This window comes from Acinonyx jubatus, chromosome C1 (genome assembly GCF_027475565.1).
Source record: "Acinonyx jubatus isolate Ajub_Pintada_27869175 chromosome C1, VMU_Ajub_asm_v1.0, whole genome shotgun sequence".
Lineage (NCBI taxonomy): Eukaryota > Metazoa > Chordata > Mammalia > Carnivora > Felidae > Acinonyx > Acinonyx jubatus.
The window spans coordinates 173,062,639-173,083,072 of record NC_069381.1 but is presented as its reverse complement, the minus strand read 5'-3'; the positions used below and the strand labels follow the sequence as shown (position 1 = coordinate 173,083,072).

The window sequence follows — 20,434 nt, the reverse complement described above, 5'->3', positions numbered from 1 at the left end:
TTTTCTTAACTGAGATACTCTCTCTTAAAAAAGTCCTTAATCAGTGAATTCATATTTTCAAACCCTCTGTTAATTCTTCTAGAGACTCATAATCATGCTTGAAATTCTCTTTATGTGGCAAATATTTTTATTTTGGAAAATAGGCGAGTACTGGATTGATCCTAACCAGGGATCTGCTGAAGATGCAATCAAAGTTTACTGCAACATGGAAACAGGAGAAACATGTATTTCAGCAAACCCATCCAGTGTGCCTCGTAAAACCTGGTGGGCCAGCAAATCTTCTGACCATAAGCCTATTTGGTATGGTCTTGATATGAATAGAGGATCTCAGGTAATTTAATATGCTTACTTAAAATTGTATTCTTTGCTTTTCATTATTTATTGTACTTTCTTTATTTAGGATTATGCTATTATTTTTGACCAAATTTATTATTGCATAAACAAATTTTGCTATAAATTATATTAACATAAATTTTGCATGACAAATTTTGCATGGAATGTGGAAAAGTAACTATTTTTAATATTAGTTCCTTTAATGCATGTGACACTGATTGTGGAGTATATCTAAAGGGATCTTGCCAGAGTTGAAAGACAGGGATTATCCTTAGTGTCAGAAGACCTTGGTGACAAGTACCTGCATCTCTTGCTGACATTGTGACCTCAGGAAGTCACTTAACCTTTTGGAGCCTTGTTCTAGCATTTTTAAAAAAGTTTTATTTATTTATTTTGTGAGAGACACAGAGGATGAACGGGGAGGGGAAGAGAGAGAGAGAGAGAAAGAATCCCTCCATGCTCACAGCGCAGCACAGGGCTTGATCCTATGAACCATAAGATCATAACCTGAGCCGAAATTAAGACTTGGTTGCTCATCCTACTGAGCCACCAGGTGCCCCAGTTTTGCCATTTTATTTTATTTTATTATTTTATTTTATTTTGTTTTATTTTTTTATATGTTTATTTATTTTTGAAAGAGAAAGAGAGAGAGAGAGAGAGAGAGAGCGAGCGAGCGCACAAGCTGGGGAAGGGAGGAGAGAGAGACAGGGAGACACAGAATCCGGAGCAGGCTCCAGGCTCTGAGCTGTCAGCACAGAGCCCAACTTGGGGCTCAAACTCATAAACTGTGAGATCATGACCTGAGTCGAAGTCAGCCACTTAACTGACTGAGCCACCCAGGTGCCCCCAGTTTTGCAATTTTAAAGTGAAAGTGATAATATATTGCAGTCTCTGTGTATATCTGGTACATGATAAGCTATAAATAAATATTAGATAATCACTGTAATAGTATTTTTAATAATTAAATCACTTTGTAAGCTTTGTAGTATTATTTAAACTTAAGATGTCTTTGTAATTACACTTGAACCTTGAACAACACAGGGGTTAGGGACAAAAACCAGTCAAAAATCTGTGCAGTCAGAAATCTGCATACAACTTTTGAGTCCCCCAAAACTTAACAACTAATTGCCTACTGTTGACTGGAAGACTTACCAATAACATAAACAGTTGATCAACACATATTTTGTATGTTATATGGATTATATACTCTATTCTCACAATAAAGTAAGCTAGAGAAAAGAAAATGTAACTCAGGAGGAGGAGAAAATACATTCACAGCACTGTACTGTGTACGTTGAAAAAATTCTATGTGTAAGTGGACCCATGCAGTTCAAATCCATATTATTCGTGGTCAACTGCATATGAATTTATTAATATTTTTCCTTTATGTTTCTTTCATGGTCCTGTATTTAGATTCTCAACCAGCCTTGCCATTTCCTATTATAATAAGAATATTTCATTCTGGATCTCTTTATGGCAGCCTAACTCTGAAACTTTCTTCTCAACTCTGCTTCTGACCTTTCCTCAGAATTCATGTTACTAGTAAACATAATGAGATATTATAGGTGTGTACAGGATATACTAGAATCTACAATTATTTAATGGGTAGGAAATTTTAACATTTAAATACACCCAATTGAAATGTAATTTAGTCAATATACTATGTAAAAGGCTTAAATAGGAGCATTGAAAATAGAGCTTAAAAGAGAAGAGGAACAGAAAAGAAGGTTCTTTATGTTTCAAATTTTTTTGATTATCTGTTTTTGTTAGCTGATAGAAAGCTTGTAATTCATATTTCCTGTAAGTATGTAACAGTGGGTTTAAAGAATTAAGTTCCAATTCTTATTATAATTAGCAATAAGGACAGTGAGTTATTTTTGATACATGATTGAGCTAGTGCTCAGGTATAACTGCTAAAAAGCAATACGCAAGATTTTTTTAAACAGAAGCAGATTTCTAAAATACTTATATTTTCTGTAGTGAGTTGTAATTGTCATTGATTTCATTACCTTTTGTTTGGGGTAATAAAGACAGAGGTTCTCCCTTGTGAGTATTCATAGAAGTTTTAAAATATTTTTATATATAGGTAGAGTATGTTGTTATATGAAAGAATAAAAGTAATACTCTTCGAAATTGATGTCTGAAATCACACATGCACACAGACACGCAGACACACACACACACACACACACACACACACACACACAGCACTTATTAAAACCTTTCAGTGTTTCCTATAACAAAGACTCTTTGTTTCTCTAGTTTGTTTATGGAGACCATCGGTCACCTAATGCAGCCATTACTCAAATGACCTTCTTGCGCCTTTTATCAAAAGAAGCTTCCCAGAACATTACTTACATCTGTAAAAACAGTGTAGGATACATGGATGATCAAGCCAAAAACCTCAAGAAAGCTGTGGTTCTCAAAGGGTCAAATGACTTGGAAATCAAAGCAGAGGGAAATGTTAGATTCAGATACATAGTTCTTCAAGATACTTGCTCTGTAAGTACTTTTAATCTATATATTGATCTGGTTGAGTAAAAATGTATTTTGTTAAAAATGCTGCATTGGCAGAAGTGGGGGCAATTTTACCCAGTATATGATTATGCATAATAGCTTCACTTACACTTTTTTATAGCTTAGTATAGCTATAGTGAATAGTATAGTATAGCTTAGTGAAGCTTAGTATAGCTTCACTTATACTCTTTAGCATAAATGTGAATGTGTATTAGTACATGAAGCATGGTAGAAGTTTTAATACGATAATTAACAAAGGACTGGATCCTTGGGATTCAACCCAGCTCTTCTGCAAACTCACTTTGGTTCTCCTGCAAGTCACTTTGTTTCAGCTCAGTTACATGCTTAAAATTCCTTGATTCTAAAACAGATAATCAATCTGAGATACTCCTTGTATTTTTCACTGATTTGTATGTCTCCCCATTTGTATATATAGATATAAAAAAGGAAAATATTTCATGGTGAATTATTTCATTTGTGAAAAGCAAAAAAGGCTTTCACAGTTTATGTTGTTAGTGACTATTTGGGAAGCTGCAAAAGAACAAAAGGCATTTTCTCAACTTAAAGTATGTAAGAAATGCCTCCAGCTATGCCAGTAAAGCTTGATATTAACAGTGCTCTTAATTTCAAGTAGTGCACTAAAAGAAATTGCTTTCACATTATCAAGTTTGGCTTGGAAGTTTATGCCTAACATCTTTGGAATAATTTGTATATACTATTAACCTGTTGCACCATTTAATTCTAGAAACGAAATGGAAATGTGGGCAAGACCATCTTTGAATATAGAACACAGAATGTGGCACGCTTGCCCATCATAGATCTTGCCCCTGTGGATGTTGGCAGCACAGACCAAGAATTTGGCATCGAAATTGGGCCAGTTTGTTTTGTGTAAAGCAAGCCAAGATACATCGACAATGAGCACCACCCCCGCCATCAATGACCACCACCATTCACAAGAATTTTGACTGTTTGAAGCTGATCCTGAGACTCTTGAAGTAATGGCTGATCCTGCATCAGCATTGTATATATGGTCTTAAGTGCCTGGCCTCCTTATCCTTCAGAATATTTATTTTACTTACAATCCTCAAGTTTTAATTGATTTAAAATATTTTTCAATACAGCAGTTTAGGTTTAAGACGACCAATGACATTGACCACCTTTTAAAAAAGTAAACTGATTGAATAAAATGAATCTCCGTTTTCTTCAATTTATTTCAATGTAATGACAAAGTTGCTTAGTATTTATGAGAAAATTCTTCTTCCTGGCAGGTAGCTTAAAGAGTGGGGTATGTAAAACCACAACACATGTTTGTTTCACTTGACTGTAGTTTGAAAAATACAAAGTAGTGCCCTTTTGTGACCTCTCATTCCCAAATTATCAATTAAAAATGAAATCAGAATGTTTACCCTTGTGATTGAAACCCACATGCATGTCTAGAGATTGTGTAACTACCATAGGGACTCTTCAAAGAGAACTTGAAAAAAAACCCATCAATTTCTCACTGTATTAAATGGAATTTTTAAATACTATACATTCATTGGAATTTCTGGAAAACAAAGTGATCTGAAATTTTTGTAAAGGGTGGTAAGTTCAGACTTTTTCTCATTCAAATTTAAAGGTACCTTTCCCTCTTGACTCAGTCTATCAATATAGATAGAAGTTACCATGAATATACCATTGAATACATTTGCACTTTCTTGTTTAAGAAGACATTGAATGAAAAATAATTTACATGTACAACTTTATAAACATATGTCCAGGACCCAAAGTCGAGAGTCTTCCACATGTACAATCTCATCATCCTGAAGGCTATAATGAAGAAAAAGATTTAGAAACTCAAGTGGTGGAGCTGACTCTAATCAAATGTGATGATTGGAAGTAGAACATTTGGCCTTTGAACTCTCATAGGAAAAGTGACCCAACATTTCTTAGCATGAGCTACCTCATCTCTAGAAGCTGGGATGGACTTACTATTCTTGTTTATATTTTAGATACTAAAAGGTGCTATGCTTCTGTTATTATTCCAAGACTGGAGATAGGCAGGGCTAAAATGTATTATTATTTTTCCTCTAATGATGGTGCTAAAATTCCTTTTATAAAATTTTTTAAAAATAAAGATGGTTTCACCAATACCATTTGTGAAAAAATAACTGTTAGACTTCCCATTTCTGAAAGAAGGAGCATTGTTCCAGTGCCTTTTCATTGTTCATCTGTCATACTGTATCTGGAATGTTTTGTGATACTTGCATGTTTCTTAGACCAGAACATGTAGGTCCCCTTGTGTCTCAAGGTTTTTTTCCCCCTTAAATGCATTTGTTGGCTCCATTTTTATTTTTTCTTTAAAAATAAACAGCTGGGACCATCCCAAAGGACAAGCCATGCACGCAACTTTAGTCATGTATCTCTGCAAAGCATCAAATTAAATGCACGCTTTTGTCATGTCAATGGCTTTCGTTTTGTGAAATTCCTTTGAACATATTAGATCCATTTTATTTCCAATAGTGAAAAGTAAAGTGTTGTGGTATTCTTTACTTGCCATTTATTTAAAGGATAAAACAACAAATACCTCCCATTGTGTACATACTGGCTTAGAAATGAAAATCAATTTTAAAATCACCCACAAAGGCAACACGACACTAATTATCACTGTCTTTGCCCTTAAAAATCTCGGGTAGTATTATTGATAAAAAGAGAAATGCAACTGGTTTTTCATGGTTGAATAAACTGTGATAATAAAATGTCTGTTTCAAAGTATAACACATATGAATTTAGCCTAAATGTTTTCAGAGTTTTATTTTCAGTATTTATTTCGCAACTTTATTTTTCCCCAAGTTGGTTATTATTTGAGCTCTACATCTTACATTTGAATATTTATATACCTAAGGACATTTGTGAGTTTTGTTTGTATTAAAACTTCCTTCAAATCCAACCTATAAAGCTTGTACAAGTTTAGATAGATAAACCAGAAATATGTGGTGATTCTCTTAAGTCAAAAACACTAAATAATCTCTAGCTATAGAAATACCAGCTCTTATTTGGAGCTCAGGAATAAAAGTTTGCCCCAGACAATTCCAAAAGCCCTCAAATTACTTGCCTGAGTTCTAGATCGATAGGTCCCACTAGACTCATGGACCTCTTTACCTTTCTAAATGATATTTCAAACTCTACATGATCAAAAGTGAACTAATCTATAGCTAGGGAGGATGGTGACATTAATTTAATATTAATTTATTAAAAATACAAGTGAAAATTTGCCTAATTAACAGAAATGAAAAAAAATAGCAAAGAAAGCATAAAGAATGCTGAAAAAGTCCCAAACTCATAAAATGTGTTAAATTATGGCCAAGTTGAATAATTTATTCCCAATTGAAAAGAGATTCAGAGAAATTATAGTCAAAATTCCTTCTCAGTAGAGTGGTGTTATATGGCAGAAAGCAGATGCAAGAAAATACTGGAGGAGAAAAAGAACACTGATTAGAACTACCTCAGAGTCCCTATCCCACCATGGAAAAGAGCATCTTAAAATAACATTTTTCTTTGAAATTATAAAGATTTCAGGAAAGACTAAGAATAATCTCTTAAAAGGTAATTTTGGGGGCAGAGTTCCAACAATGGTAAACCAAGGCAATGATACCACATGACAACCAAAAGCCTGTGGAGCACAAGGCATGTCCATAAGCTGATTTTTTTTAATCAAATGGCTGGATTACCCAAGAACAGTTTTTCTTCCCATTTTGCATCATTTTATCCAAATTTAATTGTTGGCATTCCCCAAGGATCAGTCTTTTTCTCTTTACCTTCACACACAATATTCTGTCATCACTGGCCATTATCTATGCCCACAGTTTTAATTACCATGTGTCAGTAGCTCCAAAATGCATATACACAGCACAAATCCCTTGGAGTTCGAGAAATGCGTACATAAATGTTTAACTCACCATTTTCATTCAGTGTGCAGAAGTACTTGTAGCTCAGCATCTTAAAAAAAAATTCTTGATATTTCTATCTCAAAGCTGGTTTTATATTCTGTGTTCCCTATCTCAGACAATAGCCTCACCATCCATCCATTTAGTCAGGCTAGAAACCTGGGAGTTGTTCTTGTCACCTCCCTCCCTCACCAAGCCAGAATTCTGGCATTGCTAAGTACTTTCAATTTTGCCTTGTGAAAATAAAGGGAACTTAATTTATAACAGAGTTGGGAAGCCCTGAAGGGAGAGCTCTTACAAACTACCACTTGTTGTAAGAAGTATATCTTGAATTTCCCAGCAGGAAAGAAGCATAATTTATGTACCCCAGCAGGTGGAAGGAAGAATTTCTCTTTGCCTAGCAACAGCACAACCAATGAGAATTCAGTGAAACAGTCCCTCCCAGCTTCCTCGCTTCAGCTATAAAAACAGGACTCCAGACTTGCTATGGCTTATGGGTTCACAGTAGTTTGCTGGTTCCGAATTGCAATTCCTCTGCTATTTCCAAATAAACTCATTTTGAGTAAACTAACTGGTGCTTTTGAAATTTTTTTAAGTCAGCCTAATGTTTCTTAAAACCATATTCTTCTCTCTGAGTCCCCTGCCACTATGCTAGTCCACATTATCATTATCTCTCACCTGGGCTCCTTCAGTAGCCTTCCAATAGGTTTTCAGGTATTCATTGTTGTGTTTTTCTGATCCATTCTTCCCAAAGAGCCAGAATGGTCAATTTGAAATACTGATCTGAATATGTCACTTTATTCTCCCTTGCTCCTTCCAACGTGCATGCGTGCATGCACACACACACACACCCCTTAAAAAAACTTTAGTAGAAACTTTTAGGATAAAGATAAAAATCCTTAAACTCTGAGACTCTTCCATGACCTGACACCTGACTTTTGAAGCTTCATGTTGCCACTATCAGCCTTACTCTCTGCTCCACACACAATGGATTTATGTCCATTTCCTGAAAGGCTGATTCCCCAGCCTGTCAAAATCTAATTGGATATGTATTCCTTCTGCTCAGTTTACTTGTACTCATCTTTTAGATTCTGTTTAGATAAATCCTCACCCTTCACTATCACCCTGGTTAAATAAAGTCCCTGTTATAAATTCTCTTGGCACTCTGTACTTTTCCTTGTAGCACAACTACAATGCTTTATACAGTTGTATGATTATTCAGTTAGTGTCAGTCTTCTCTATTCATTGTTACAAGGGCAGGGGCTGTTTATAAGGATCTAACATACTGCCTGGTATTTGTGTTTATCCAAAATATATTCATTGAATGATGATAAATTATATACTGTGTAATTGGAAAAGTACATTTAGAGAGTATTAATACTTGATTTACTAGTGTGAAGTATATAGAATTATTACTATGTATTATTGTTACTGTTTCTATTAGTATTACTGGATAGGAAACACACAAAAAAATAAATGATTCTATCTCCAATGGCAATAACAGCATATAACACTAAAAACTAAACCTGATGATAAATTTGTTGAACCTGACTAGAAAAACTATAACATTTGACTAAGATATGTAAAATAAGGTTAAAATGGGAATCAATGTGATTTATTCTGACATAGAGAAGCTCAGTATTTGAGAAATGTAATTGTTTTTCCTAAATTCATGTCTAAATTAATTACAACCCCACTCAGAATCCCTATAGAATCTTAAAAACGTGGAACATGACAAAATCATTCTAAAGTTCATTGGAATAAAAAATATGCAAGAAAATGATGAGGAATCCCTCTCAAAACAGAAATGAGTAAAGATGGGTCACTGGCTCTACTAGATAAAATTAGATGAAAAATATAGAAAAAAAGCTACTGGCCACAGTGGAAGAAGAGTATTCAGAAATGAATCTATGTATCTATATTAGAATTTAACATATAATTAAATTCTCATTTACTAAAAGATATTACAGGCACTTGATAGACATTTATCATTTTATTTTATTTTTCTTTTATTTTAGAGAAAGAGTTCAGGTGGGGGAGAAGTGACAGAGGTAGAGAGAGAGAGAATCTTAAGCAGGCTACACAGCATTCAGTGCAGGGGACAACGTAGGGCTCAACCCGCTGACCCTGGGGTCATGACCCTGGGATCATGATTGCCACCCAGGCACCCAATATACATTTATAATTTTAAAGCATGTTTCCTTCTCTAATCCTCATACCAAGAAATTTCCCAAATGAACTGCATATTTCCATTTGAAAAGAAAAACCTCTAAATATATTAGAATAAAATATCTTGAGCAGCTTAATAATCTTGGAATGGGAGTGAAAACAAATATATAAATAATAAACTATTGGAAGATCAGATTCTCAAAGACATTTTAAATCTAGATTATAAAACCTTACATGCATGTTCAAACTGGAAAAGTTTTATAATTATATATATATATACTTATATATATTTATATTTAATGTTATATATATAAATATGTATATATATATATTTAACATTAGAACATTTATTAGAACAATGTATTTTGAGAGAAAGAAGAGTGCACAAACAAGGGAGGGGCAGAGAGAGAGGGAATGAGGGAGGGAGAGAGAAAATCTCAAGCAGGCTCCGCACTGTCAGGGCAGAGCCCGATGCAGGGCTCAGACTCACAAACCGTGAGATCATGACCCGAGCCAAAATCTAGTTGGATGCTTAACCACTTGTGCCACCCAGGTGTCCAGAAGATTTTTGTAATTAACGTGACAGAAAGGGCTTAATAGATTTACTTACAGAAAGTTCTTAGGTATCAATAAGAAAAAAGCAAATAAAATATGCAAAATCCTATCTAGATAATTCACAGAGTCCATAATATAAAGGCCAACAAATATGTGGAAGATATTTCATATTATTAGAAATAAAGATGCAATGAAAACAGTAAGAGACTAAATTCTATCAGAATTTGACAAATTTTAAAATGTCTGATTGTAGTAGGTGTAAAAGAAGATGCAGGAAAACATACTTTTTGTCTGCTTTTTTTTTAACTGAATGTGGAAGTCATTTTCTCAAATTGGTTTATCTGGATTCCTATTAATGTGAAGAGTTGCTGTGGCCAGATGTGATCTGCAGGGAAGAGAAAGAGCAGGTGTACAATGGGGTATCTTCCAGGACCATCAATTTTACAGGATGACAAGTAACTTAAAGCATCATTTGTAAAAATTACAAGAACAGATAACGAACAGAGTGGAACATAAAATCCACATGACAAAAGCAATTTTTACAATGGTGGCAGACTGATTTAGGCTATAGCCTAGGAATTGGTTGTAGGTGCATGATTTGCATGTGTATTTCATGTAAGGATATTGGCACTTTTTAAATTTGGAATGTGAAACGATTATCCAGCCGATGCTACAGGAAGCCACTTCAAGCTTTATATTTACCGTTAAGTGGGTGAAACAGAAAAACCCAGCAACTGAATTGGATAAATACGTGGTGACAGCTGATCTTGATGAAGCAAGTATTCACAGTGGAACCACAGAACTGAGCCATCTAAACTAGGTAGGGATTTGCAAAGAAGGGGAAGAAGAGAGGGATACCTGAGTCTTGAAGGATAAGAACTGTCTTGAGCAAGGGACCAGAAATAGAGAACATAGATCAAGGCACGGAGTTCTTAAAAGATGTGGCCTGTGTGGGGAGCCCCAAGTGAGCTGGCATGGCCATAGGCTGCATGTGAGCAGTTGTTGGGAAATAAATAAAAGCAGCAGAAAGAGGTATCCTGAAGAAGCTTGCGTGTCAAGCTAAAGAGAATGAAAATTATCCTGGAGGAGATTCTTTTAGGAAACTATTTTTGGTTTTCAGCGGAGAGTGTAAGCATACCGTCTAGAGGGCCCTTGGAAGTGTGTGAGGAGGGTGTTTGTGCTTAGCATAAAAATTGGGAGATATTCTAGGTGTTTTGTGGATAGGCCAAAGATGCTGAATATCCTGCATGCAGGCCAATCCCTTTGAACAAAATCGAAACCATCCAAAATATAAATAGAATGCTTATTGAAAAATACTGAATGAAAGGAAGACACATATTGTGATTTGCATATTAGAAACATCACCTTGGAAACAATACTTAAGGGAGAAATTTCAAAATGAGTGAGACTGAAAATAGAGAGATTAGTTAGAACAAGGTTGGAGAAAAAGAAACAAGGAATAAGTCAAGGCCACTGAGGATGGAGAAAGAGGGATGGATTTGGGAGATATTTAAGAAATAGGATCAATAGAATATGATGAAAAAGAAGGGGGTGAGGCAGCAAGCAATTTCAGATAATTCTCAAGTTTCTAGGCTCGGTAGCTGGATGGAAGATGGTGGCATTTACTAAGATGGGGAGTAGTTAAGGGGACAGGCCGAGGACACATGCAATGTGCCTGTGGAATATCCAGCTGGACGTAGGCTGGTATTATACTTAACGATATTTGAGCCTTCCCATCAACGAGCTGTTAAAGCTTTGGATCACTCAAGAAGGAATTAAAAGGAGAGCAGTGAACTAGGACAGATCACTGGGAACATTGATGTTTAAGGGGGAAAAAAGAGAAAGAGAAAAGTTATATTCCTATTATTACCAGTATTATTTTTTAATTACAGCATCCTGAAACTTAGTTGTTAAAAGTAACCACAAACTTTGGAAAAGAGAGCTTGAAGCCACCTCTGATGCTGTAATGCAGTTCTTGTTCTCATTTTTACACTTTCATGACTAAAGCCATGAAGACCCAACAGAAGAAAATATGTGGATGAAAATTCTGGTTGAAAATCAATGTAGGCAAAGACACCAGTGAGGCTGTTACAATATGAAGCCCTAAAGATGAAATGCAGCATAATTCTATATAATTTTTTAAATTTTTAAATGTTTTATTATTTCTTTTTTTGAGGAACAGAGAGGGACAGAGTGTGAGCAGGGGAGGAGCAGAGACAGAGGGAGACACAGAATCTGAAGCAGGCTCCAGGCTCTGAGCTGTCGGCACAGAACCCGATGCAGGGCTTGAACTCACTGACCTTGGGATCATGGCTTGAGCTGAAGTCAGATGCTCAACAGACTGAGCCACCCAGGAGCCCCAATAATTCTATATAAATTATGCTTATAAGTCTTTGATGAATTTTATTTTGATGCCACCAAGAAGCATTTCAAATGATATTTAATTCATATTAATGCCTTACCACGTGACTATCTTACAAGGCAAAAAACCAAAAACCCAAACTGCATTTCTTTGAATCAAAGAATATGATTTACCACCATTCAAGGACGGCACACCAAAAGCCTATGCATATAAGCAATTATGCTTAAATGCCACAGGTATCATAAGAGATCTGTCTGCATGTATGTGAAATAAAAAATACAGATTCAATGGTAATAAACAGAGGAAGGTAGAACAGCAATGTCAATGTGAACAATTTTCCCAACAGTTGAAGCTGTTCTAAGATAGATGATACAAGGGAAGGCAGCTGGAGATACAGAATGATAACAATTATTAGCCACTAATAACAGAAATGGAAGACATCTGTAATGAAAATGTAAGCCCCAAAGATTCAGATAGGAAGGTGCAATGCAGTCCACGCTCCTCCCTGGGACATCTGACGTGTTTCGCTACATAATGCTGTGCTCTGTGGGTTCCTCCAGGCAGTGAATGCCTTAATTCCTTCAAATATGTGCTCTTGCTGTCTCCACAGAGAATAGTCTCCAGGTGGCTTAAATTCAAGACAAAATTTGAAAATCAGGCCCAAATCATTTTTATCAACAGCACTAACAATACCTGCCTTCTGTTCAGTTTCCTTTCTGTGCTCATAGCCCTTGAATTCATCACCATCTTAGCCCTTAAAATTAAATCCTCCTTTTCTTCAACCATTAAAAGCTACAGGATGCCAAATGAGACTCTTGCTGATGCTCTCTCCACAGCCTCCCTCCCACCACGTATACACCATGCTGACCTTTTCCCCTTTCCTTTGGAAGTTTTGCTCCCTAATGATTTCATCTGGAGCCAGATGATTTCATCGACCATCTGTAGAAGGATAATTTCCAAATCTACTTAGCCGCCCCTGACCTAGTATTCTCCAATCAGTCACACATTTTATCACGTTCAACCACTCTTCCAGATGAATCACTGTTATGTTGAACTGCCACGTAGAAAGTTGTGTAACTTTCCACTTAGTCCTCCCTTATTAAACAGAAACATCTCATGCATGACTTTTGATGTCCTCCTTTTGCTGACCCCTTTTTCTCCTCTTAACCCAATTTTCCCATCAAGTATGTCTACTCTCTGTGACTCGTTTGTCTAGTCTTTGAAAAAAAAAAAGTACTCTGTTTTTTTTTGTCAAATTTTTTTAGTCTTATCCACTTCTTCCCTAAAATGGTGATTCATTCTTCTTCTTCAAAACAGATATACCTTAATTGCCTGTAAATCTGATCCTGTCCCCCCACACCTCCTTCGGTCTTGTACTCTCCTCAGGCAATAGTCTTCCAATAATTAAAACCTTTATAAGGCTCTACATTAAGAATCAAATAAAAAGCAAAAACAAAAGCAAAAAAAACCTGTCACCTTACCTTTCTAAGTTCTTTGGTCCAGACTATACTTTCAGCCTTATCTTATTACAGCACCACAAGAAACCCATGCTCCATCTGAAACTGGATGAATTTAAACAACAAATATACCCCATAACTCTGCACCTGTTTCTTTACAGTATTTCCTGTGAACTTCTTTTCTCTCTCTCCCTGAAAAAGTCTGCCTCAAAGGCCACCCTCTGTATATAACCTTTCATGAGCTCTGCTAAGTGGACATGATTGTTCCGTCCTGTGCCTTTCTAGTACCTCATGTCTCTCTAACACAACTTATTATGTTGAGTCTTGTGTTTTCTAAACTTCATGGTCTCTCATTCTCCTTGAGCCTTCTTGAGCATTTGGTTCTGGGCCTTGCATTAAATAATTGCTCAATAATGTTTCTGAATTCAAATGAATGGATTTAGGTAGTATGGATTCTTCACTATTCCATGGGCATAGAATAATTGTTCCTGCCTCTATTTCTCTTCTTCTTTTGTTTCTTAGTCTGAAATTACTTCCCTTTTCTCCACCATTTGCCCAAATCATACTCCTTTTTTATTGCACAACTCAAGTTTTATCTTCTTGAAGACTGTACTGACAATATAATCATCACTGACCATTTCTTTTTCTCATGTAATGTCTGTATCTCCTTAGTTGAACCCACACATCTTGGCACTTAATTGTTCACCACCATGAATGCTTTTGCATTATTTCATATGAGTTCAACTTACCAATTCTAGGCAACATATTCCTAAGGAGAAGCAATTATTTGTTATATCCCCCATAGTGTTTAGCAGAGTGCTGAGCACAGAGTAGGAGCTTATTGTAGATAATACATTGCTCCACTCATACTTTCTCTTCAAAGCCAAAGCATCAACAGCACCTGGGAATACCTGTACCTGTTACTGAGAATTCACAACCATGCCCCTCATTGAGAATTGCTTTTAGTCACCAGGACTGCCTTACTGAAGGTAAGTTCCATTCCCTCCGGGTCCAGTCAATGACTAACTCAAGGATGCACAGACCCATCCCTCTTACTGTGAATTATAACAACTCTGAAAGGACATCTCAGTTCCAGAATTTATTACAGGGTTGTCTGAAACCTCAGTGTCAATTGCATGTGGGTCAGCTTCTTCTGTCCAAACCTGCTTTTCTGTATCTCTTGAAATGATTCCTTAATAAATCTTCTGGTCACACTTTGCCAGTTTAGAGTCTGTTTCCAGAGAACTCAATCTAAGAATGAGCTTAAATCGTTTTTTTTTTTTTGGGGGGGGCGGGGTTTTTTTCCTCTTCCTATTTAATTATGAAGTATCTCATTTTCAACATTGCAACAAGCATATCATTGTTTTCAGATCATCATTAAACTGATTTGAAATAAGTTTTATGGACCACAAAAGGTAGTCTGATTTCTGTTAATAAGAATCATATCAGATATGATTAAAAGATGCCAAGTAATTTTGTACATTTTAGTAAAACATTTAGGAGTTTTAAAAGGAAGTATGTTTTAGGACAGTATTTAAAGAGATGAGAAGAAAAAAGAGAAGCAAAATTATCATCAGAGAAGAATTTGTTTAAAAAAATGTTGGCCATAGATGATATATATTTTTTTCTTTATGACATGAATTCAACAAGTGGTTCTTTATAAGGGCTGTGAAAACCATAGTGTGGCAGACTGGGAAACACAAAGATTTGGTGAGAGCTTTTGTCTATGTTCTATCATGTAGAATGTTTCCTTAATATTATATCAAACTCAGTGAGTTATGACTCAATGGAGAATTGTGTCTGAAAGGAAAACATTTTTCACAGTTTATGACTCACTCTTAAAAATAAGCACATTCCTCTAAGATAGAACCCAGACAAGTAAAATTTTAGCATAAACTAGATAAAAGTAAAGACATTTTGGTGTGATTTCTAACTTTGAAGCCATTACTCATTAAAAATAATTGCCTTTGTGTTTTTCCTAATTATTCCCAAAATCAAAAAAATATTTTTATATAAAAGTGGTATCACATTAAATGAAATAAGTGGAATACAAAATTGCCTCTGTGGTATTGTCACAGTTATGTTAGAATATACATAAAATATTTTAAGGAAATATCCACTGGTATGGGACAAGGATAATCGATTTTCCTTCTTACTTGTCTGCATGTTCCCAATATGTTACAATGATTATATAAATTTCATCCTCAAGACTTATAAAATGAATTTGACTTCAAATAATAAAGTTGTTGTTAAATGCCAGTGTGAGGTAAAGAGGGTTGTATTCAGTCCTTCAGTGAGTAAGAGATAATAAAGTGATAGTATGGTTTTAAAATGATAATATGAATTGGGGGATTGTATCACATCACTGTAATCTATAAGACACTGGAAAACTGATAGAACCTCACTTGATCTCACTTTTTAAAATCTGTGATTAGTGACCTTGGAATACATATTCTAAGCTTACTTATCTTCATAGTATGCTGTGATTTTAAAATTGAAACAACAAACTTTTTTTTCATCTTGCTGCTAGGTACTTGGCTGGTTTACTTTCATCACTTCTCTATCTTCTTTGCTGCTTCCTCTTCATTTTTCCCACTTGTAAATATTGGAATACTCCAGAGTTCAGTTTTTATTCACTTTCTCTTATCTTTCTACACTCAGTTACTTCATGATTGCATCTCCTTCCATGAATGTAAAGGCCATACGTATGCTGAAACTCCTAAGTGTGTTTCTCTAACCTGGACCTCCCCTCTGACCTCCGAATTTGTCTAACCATCAACTCAGCAAGTCTATTTAGATAATTGATAGGCATTCAAATGTAGCCTATCCAGCCTAGAATCTTGAACCCCTCAAATCTCTAACCTTGACAGTCTCCTCCATCTCAGCTATTAGCGACTCTCTTCCTCCAATTACTCAGGCCAAAAGCTTTGGATTCATGCTTGACATCTCCTTTTCTCTTAGGTCACACATCCAAGTTATTAGCAATTCCTTTTGCGTCCATATTCAACATATATCTAGAACTCAACTACTTTTCATCACTTCCACTATTACCATCCTGGTGGAAGCTACCATGATCTTTGGTCCAGATTATTGTGATGGACTCCTAATCATTCTCATGGATTCTGCTCCAACACACTGTTATGTCAAAAGAGCAACTACAGCAACAGGCTAAAACTGTTCGTCAGATCATGCTGTCCATTTGCTCAATGACTTCTTCTCTTACTGAGGGCAAAGGCCAAGATCCTTGCAGTGGCCAAATAGAAGTAGAGTGGCCATATAATATCATCAAATCAGAATACTTACAAGAGTTCTAAGATGCTGAATGTCATGAGACATCCAGAAAATACTTACAATTAGTGCTTTCCCAGGCAAAGCTGAACTACGGACCCATGGTCACCCTTCCTCTAAGAGTCCATACTATCTGCTTCCCTGTCTATTTCTGTGGTCTTTTCTTGTATTACTCTCCCACATGCTAACTGCTCCTACCATGCTACCTTTGCTGTCCCTTGAACACACCAAGAACATCCCACTCTCAAGACCTTTGCAATTACTGTTCCCTCTGTCTGAAGCAATCTTCTTCAAGGTCTCCATATTGCTTGCTTCCTGAAAGATATTTGGAAACTTTAGTGGGGATCTCAGTTAGACCACCGAATACATGGCTCATTTGTTCTACTAAATGCAGATGTAAATTTGTGAGTTATCTTCAGTGAAAGTGCTGACTGAAGTCTTGGACATAAATAAGATTGTGCAGGGGAGATATTAGAAAGACTAATGGCAGTGTAATGACTGATGAGAGGAAGACGATAGAGATGGAGAAGGAATTTCCCCCAAGACATGCATTTACCCTTTCTCCAGTGTACCACTAGCATGGTAACTTTTAGACTGCTGTCATGATTTGTAGTATTAGCTCTAAATTCAGATTGCTTGTGTTAAATTAACCCCAAATCTTAACCTCTTACTAGCTAAGTGACCTTTGGCAATTTACCTAATCTTTCATGATGTTTTTCTTTCTTCTTTTTTTTTTTTTTTGTAAAATGAAGATAATAATACTCATAGAATTGAATTGCACATTAATTGATAAGTTTAAGGTGACTAGAACAATGTTTGGCCATATTCACAATGCTTGGCTCATTAGTTATGTTGTTATTGTAGGAGAATTCCTCTGAACTTCTGAAAAGTTCTGAACTTCTATTTCATTCAAGGTTCTGGCTGTATGAAGTGTCTCATGGTCTGGAAACTGGGTGGAAAGTCATGTCTTACATGATTGTTCAACCAAGCTCTCTTTCTACCTGGGCTGCACTGGAATTTTTTGTCATTATTGTTTAGAAAAAACTAAGCCCAGCTCTCACAGTCAGCCCATTTAATAGGGCCCAAATAGTAGGCCCTTTATCAATTGCTCATCCCCAAAGATATTATATTTCACAGTTAGGCTTTTTTTTTTTTTAACCATTCTAACCCTATTGTCTCTTAACAGCTTTCAACAGTTATTCTCACTTTGTTTCTGGTGATCTGGTGAGATCTAGAGATGCTCTTTGGTCTTTGCTCACTCCTGTCATCTCCACTGAAGCAAGGAGTTTATTTCAGCTAGTCTGTTTTCCACTTCCATCTCCAGACTAAAGACACACTTACGGGGAGGTTTTCAAAAGCACTGGCAATACTTCACTGTGTCTCTCTCGAGATCTTGGTGGTCCATCCTGAGACTACAGTTAGAAGGTATATCTTGTCTCACATAGGATAAGCCATTCCAACATTTCTATCTTAAGTTCTTTAATTCTCCATCTGGTAGGAATTTTGCGATGTCTCGAATCATTTTGTTCATTTAATTTGGGCTGCCTTAGAGGCCTGGTTCAGTCAACCAACCATGTTAATAATTATAACCTAGAATTTTCTGTTCACTTTCACATATTGGTACATTTTGTCGAATCTGAATTGCACAATTCTTCTTTGTCTAGTACCTCAGAACCCACTTCCACACATATTGTCCAGATTTTAGAACAAATGGTTTAAATACATTTTTTCCTTCTTTTTATGTGTAAGCCTCCTCCTGAGATTGACTTTTTAGTTGTTATAATTGCTCCTCAATGCATTCTGGGATCTGGCTTTATTTATAAATCTGTAGACAATAAGCGGTGCTGGGAGTGAAGCATGGGAAGAATTGTTCTCTTCTAGACATCTTTTCATCTCAAGAAAGGCAAAAACATTCCCAGGCAGAAAAGAAAGGGTCCTATTTTACATGGTTAGAGTAATTTAATATGAAACAGGAATATTTGAAGAGAGTTCTTTCAAAAATCCCATGCGGATTTTTGGGTCCTATTATTTCCCACTTATGTATCAGTCAAACAAGGAATTTGAAAATCCATTTAGATTTATGTTGAAGTTTGCGGATCTGCAAAATTAAGGTTTATATTTGCTTTTTGGTAATCTCAAACCTGTGCAAATAGATGAGTTTTAAAATGTGTTTTTTCACATTTATATACTTATTTCAGCACAGTCAGACAAAGGCCAAAACTTTCCTCCTGCACCTTGAGCCAAGAAGTTAGGGGTTTGAACTTGTCATTCTCTTCCTGTGCATCACCAATAAAGCAGACACACCCACTTGCAGGACTGCAATTTCTCATGAAATTTAAGTGTCCTGCTGTGTAGCAGATGTCATTCATCCTCTTCAGCCTTAGCTTCAAAGTGCAAATTATTCCTGGTGATGACAGATGTGAGTCTTATCTCCCTAGGCTGCCAAGTTCTCATCTCTGCATTCACATTGGATTTTCCTATATTTACCCCTAACCAGCTCAAACATTTGATCCCAGAGTTTTTCCATTTTCCTGAATTTCTGTTCACCACCATCACCGCTGTTATCAATTGCTGACCTAGTCGGGGTTCTTTGTTACAAACAACCTAAATCAACTTGGTTGTTTTAAGTAGAAATGTAATTTATAGATTTTGTCCAAAGTTCAAGGAAATTCAGAGAAAGCTATAGAAGCCAGGCTCATAAATAAACAGAAATGAAGAGAATGCTGACATTCAGTGCCGTATTCAAAATCACACCCCAAAAGCAGCCTGGTGAAACCATCATAGCACTGCACATTAGATGCTATTTTGGGCATAAGGCTGCAGATGGAATTAAGGTTGCTAATCAACTGACCCTGAGATGGGGAGATTATCAGAAATTGTCAAAGTTGCACCCAGTGTAATTACAAGAATCCTTATAAATAAAAGAGGGAGGAGAGTCAATGCCAGAGTGATGCAATGTGAAGAAGACTTAGCCAAATATTTCTGGCTTCGAAGATGCCTAAATTTAAAACTCCACATCATTTAATTTTAATGCATAATGCAAACTCAGCTTTCTCTCTGTCTCTCTCTCTCGGTCTCTGTCTCTTTGTCACACACACACACACAAAATATATATATATATATATGCACGATTCGTGGGTTCAAGCCCCATATTTGGCTCTGCATTGACAGTGAAGAACCTGCTTGGGATTCTGTCTCCCTCTTTCTCTGTCCCTACTCTCTCTCAAAATGAATAAACATTAAAAAAAAATTTTAAATAAATAAATCATATAGACTAAGCAAACTTCAAACTATAAAGTCAAATGTGCAAGACTATACTTATGGTAACTAAAAGAATAAGAATTTGGTGGTAGAAAAGGACCTGACTCAAGAGGGCAATGAGGCAGTGTGCAGTAAAAATGTGGTAGAGAAGCCTCAACCTCCAATTATTCTTAATATTAACGTCTGTTTTGCCAGACCCTGCTTTCTTCCGCTAAATTACCAGCATCTTCCTTCTTGATTACTCCCACTTTGGGGACCGTCGAATTTACAATGTTATTATTTCCAAGGATGACTCAAATAGAACATCCTCAGTTTTCAATATGCCCCAGGAGTTTCACTGATGTAAAAATCTGATGTAAAAATCTGCGAGATTCCCCACTGAGCATTATCTCTCTTCTGAACAGAGATTATTATCTCATATTCCTGAGCTCGTTACATTATTAAGCTAGAGAGTTAGAATTCAATATGCCTTTTTTCAAGTATGCTTAAAGAATTCAATATGCTCCAGAGTTCATGAGTGTACACATGCATTTCTTGTAGCTATGAAAAGTGACAAAAACCAGGAG

At 36.0% G+C, this 20,434-nt stretch overlaps 1 protein-coding gene across 1 annotated transcript in view; it reads left to right on the top strand.

Annotated features, from left to right (window-relative positions):
* COL5A2 (collagen type V alpha 2 chain) overlaps positions 1 to 5,295 on the top strand; it is a 146,600-nt gene extending 141,305 nt beyond the window's left edge. The window contains exons 52-54 of the mRNA XM_015077654.3: positions 144 to 331; positions 2,596 to 2,835; positions 3,596 to 5,295. Coding sequence (XP_014933140.1) covers positions 144 to 331; positions 2,596 to 2,835; positions 3,596 to 3,742 — 575 coding nt within the window. The 3' untranslated portion in view covers positions 3,743 to 5,295. The remainder of the gene's footprint in view (positions 1 to 143; positions 332 to 2,595; positions 2,836 to 3,595) is intronic.
* Positions 5,296 to 20,434: the final 15,139 nt, after the last annotated feature.